This window comes from Dasypus novemcinctus, chromosome 7 (genome assembly GCF_030445035.2).
Source record: "Dasypus novemcinctus isolate mDasNov1 chromosome 7, mDasNov1.1.hap2, whole genome shotgun sequence".
In the NCBI taxonomy this organism is placed as follows: Eukaryota; Metazoa; Chordata; class Mammalia; order Cingulata; family Dasypodidae; genus Dasypus; species Dasypus novemcinctus.
The window spans coordinates 3,022,091-3,024,800 of NC_080679.1; the positions used below are offsets into that span (position 1 = coordinate 3,022,091).

The following is a 2,710-nucleotide window of genomic DNA, read 5'->3' on the forward strand; positions in this document are numbered from 1 at the left end:
ATTGGAAATGACCCAAGCATCCAACACCAGAATAAATTAAAAAATGATGATGTCTTCATTTACTTGATTACTGCACAGCAATGAAGATCATGTTTTTACACAACCTCACATGGAATATACTCCCAAAAATATTGCTGAACAAAGAAGTTAGTCAAGAAAGGAGACAATCCTGATGGTCCTATTCAGAGAAATATCAATACAGGGAAACCCAATCTGTGGGGGAGAGTCAGGATAGTGGTTGATCTTGGAAGGTTATGAGTGAAGGGAGCATCAAGGGGAATGTGGGATTTGATCTGTTCATTTTCCGTGACCTGGGTGGTGGTGAACTCCTTGATTGTGGACTTGTGATTTGGGCCTATTTCTGTAGATTAATAAAAACTCAAATATAAACATATATATGTTTCTACTTCTTCCAATCTTCTATCCTGTGGCATGTAAGAGAGATGAGGTGGGTGGAGCTCTGGGGTTATACTTTCTCAGTACCATGAAGGCCGAGGCCAGAGTCTGATGGGGCAGGAGGTGGAGGGAGCCACTGACATAGAGCAGAACCACTATGTCCACCTCAGCTTGCCCACCTGCAACCTTTATGAGAGAGGCCCTTTTGTCAGATTAGGGTGCTGTGCCAAATTATTCTGACTGAACAGAATCACTATGGGGGAATGCCTTGGCTCTTTATTTGCAGGATTCTTTTAAGCTGCTGTCTTTGGCATGAAAGATGGATTGGAAAGAGGCCAATGTGGTGGTAGAAGATGCTCAGGGAGGTCCAACAGGTCATTATGAAGCCCTACTACTGATAAGATTATAAGGGGGAAGGTAAATGGTAGAAATGCTTCTTGTGCCAAGTTTGATGAAGACACGGATATCCAAGCTTCCTCCTGCTAAAACACCTGGAATGGTCACATTACCTGATTGATATGAGACAGAAGATCCATCCCCTGAGAACTCACTTGTTTTTGTTCACCTCAGTCTTGAGGTGATTTGGGTCCTGCTCCTTCAATGGACCTCTAGTGTTCTGGGTGCAGAACATCCTGACTCTACCTTGTATCTCAGCCTACTATGGGCCTGGTCCTTCCCATCAGGTCAAGAAGAGTTGAGTGATTGGATGAATCAATGTGTTCCTTCACACATCCAATAACTTATCCATTTCGGTCTGAGAGGTTCCTTTTTGCCTAGTATTTTCTGTGTCTCCATCCAGCCCTCAGGACACCATTGATCCTTGTCCACCCTCCTTCACTCGGTTGTGTGTTTCTGGCTTAGCCTCTTCAGTGCCTCCTTCACATCCTTGTTTCGGAGACTGTAGATGAGGGGGTTGAGCATAGGGATGACCAAGGTGTAGAAAATGGACATTACCTTGCCCTGTTCCATATACTCCACAGCTGCTGGCTGAGCATAGATGACAAACACAGTCCCATAAAACAGGGAGACTGTGGTCACATGGGAGCCACAGGTGGAGAAGACCTTTCGTCGCCCAGCTGTTGAGTGCATCCTGAGGATGGTCATGGTGATGTAGCCATAGGACATCAAGACAACAAGTGTGGTGCTCACAACGATGATTCCACAGATGCCGAACATGACCAGCTCATTTGTGGCCGTGTCGGTGCAGGCGATCCGGATTAGGGGGGGCATGTCGCAGAAGAAGTGGTCGATACGATTTGAGCTGCAAAATGGGAGGCGAAATGTGAAGCTGGTCTGCATGACAGCATTGAAGCAGCCTCCACAGTAGGAGCCCAGCACCAGGCAGGCACAGGCTGAGGGGCGCATGGTGACGGGGTAGCGCAGGGGGCTGCAGATGGCCATGAAGCGGTCATAGGCCATGACAGCCAGCAGGAAAGCCTCAGTTGTACCCAGAAATAAGAAAGAGAAAAACTGGGTGGCGCAGCCTGTGAAGGTGATGATCTTGGAGGAGAAGAAGGTGGTGAGAGTCTTGGGGGCAATTATTGACGAGTAGCACAGGTCCAGAAAGGAGAGGTTCTTGAGGAAAAAGTACATGGGGGAATGGAGGCGGGCATCCAGGGTGATGACCACGATCATGGTGAGGTTTCCCAGGACGGTGACCATGTAGATGACCAGGAACACAGCAAAGAGCAGGGCCTGGGTCTCAGGGCCACCCTCAAATCCCACCAGCATGAACTCCTGCCAGGAGACCCCTGATAGGTTTCCATTGCTGTGAGGTGGCATGGTGCTGATGCTGAACCTGGGAGGCAGAAGGGAGGCAGGAGAAGGCAGGAGGGAGGTCACAGCTGGACTGTTCCACATCCCCCTGGAGGACTGCAAGCATTGACATCACACTTTTATCTGAGCAGATGGAGAATAGTGACCATTGTACTTTAGATGAGCTAAGTGGCCTGAAAGGGGAAATTTATTCTGAGTAATTAAATCATACATTTGTCCTGGGCCCTCACTCCAGGGGATTCTCAGATGTTATTGTCAGGATGAAGAGATTCCTTCCAGAGTGGAGGCATTCATGGTGTAAGGACAGAGTTTATGCCTCCCCATCCTCCTTCTAAATGCTGTACTATTCCCACAGGTGAAGTTCCCTCTGCTAATACATGGATCTGATTTTGACTTTCCCTATCTTATTTCACTCTGTTAAATTGAGCTATATCTATTGAGCTCCTCCTTTCCACTAGCATTGTGTTGGGTAATAATTACATCTCTGGCCAGACTGGACACAGGACAGACTAGTGCTCACGTGGCTCCATGATGTTCT

At 47.8% G+C, this 2,710-nt stretch overlaps 1 protein-coding gene across 1 annotated transcript; it reads right to left on the reverse strand.

The window, feature by feature from the left end:
- Window positions 1-1,230: 1,230 nt before the first annotated feature.
- LOC101439296 (olfactory receptor 9S13-like) lies at window positions 1,231-2,178 on the reverse strand. The gene has a single exon (XM_004479518.1). The coding sequence runs from the start codon at window positions 2,176-2,178 to the stop codon at window positions 1,231-1,233; it is 948 nt and encodes a 315-aa protein (XP_004479575.1).
- Between the last annotated feature and the right edge of the window lie 532 nt (window positions 2,179-2,710).

Bases quoted from the DNA above. Each gene is read 5' to 3' on its own strand.
- LOC101439296 (XM_004479518.1), bottom strand. From the start codon at position 2,178: ATGCCACCTCACAGCAATGGAAACCTATCAGGGGTCTCCTGGCAGGAG.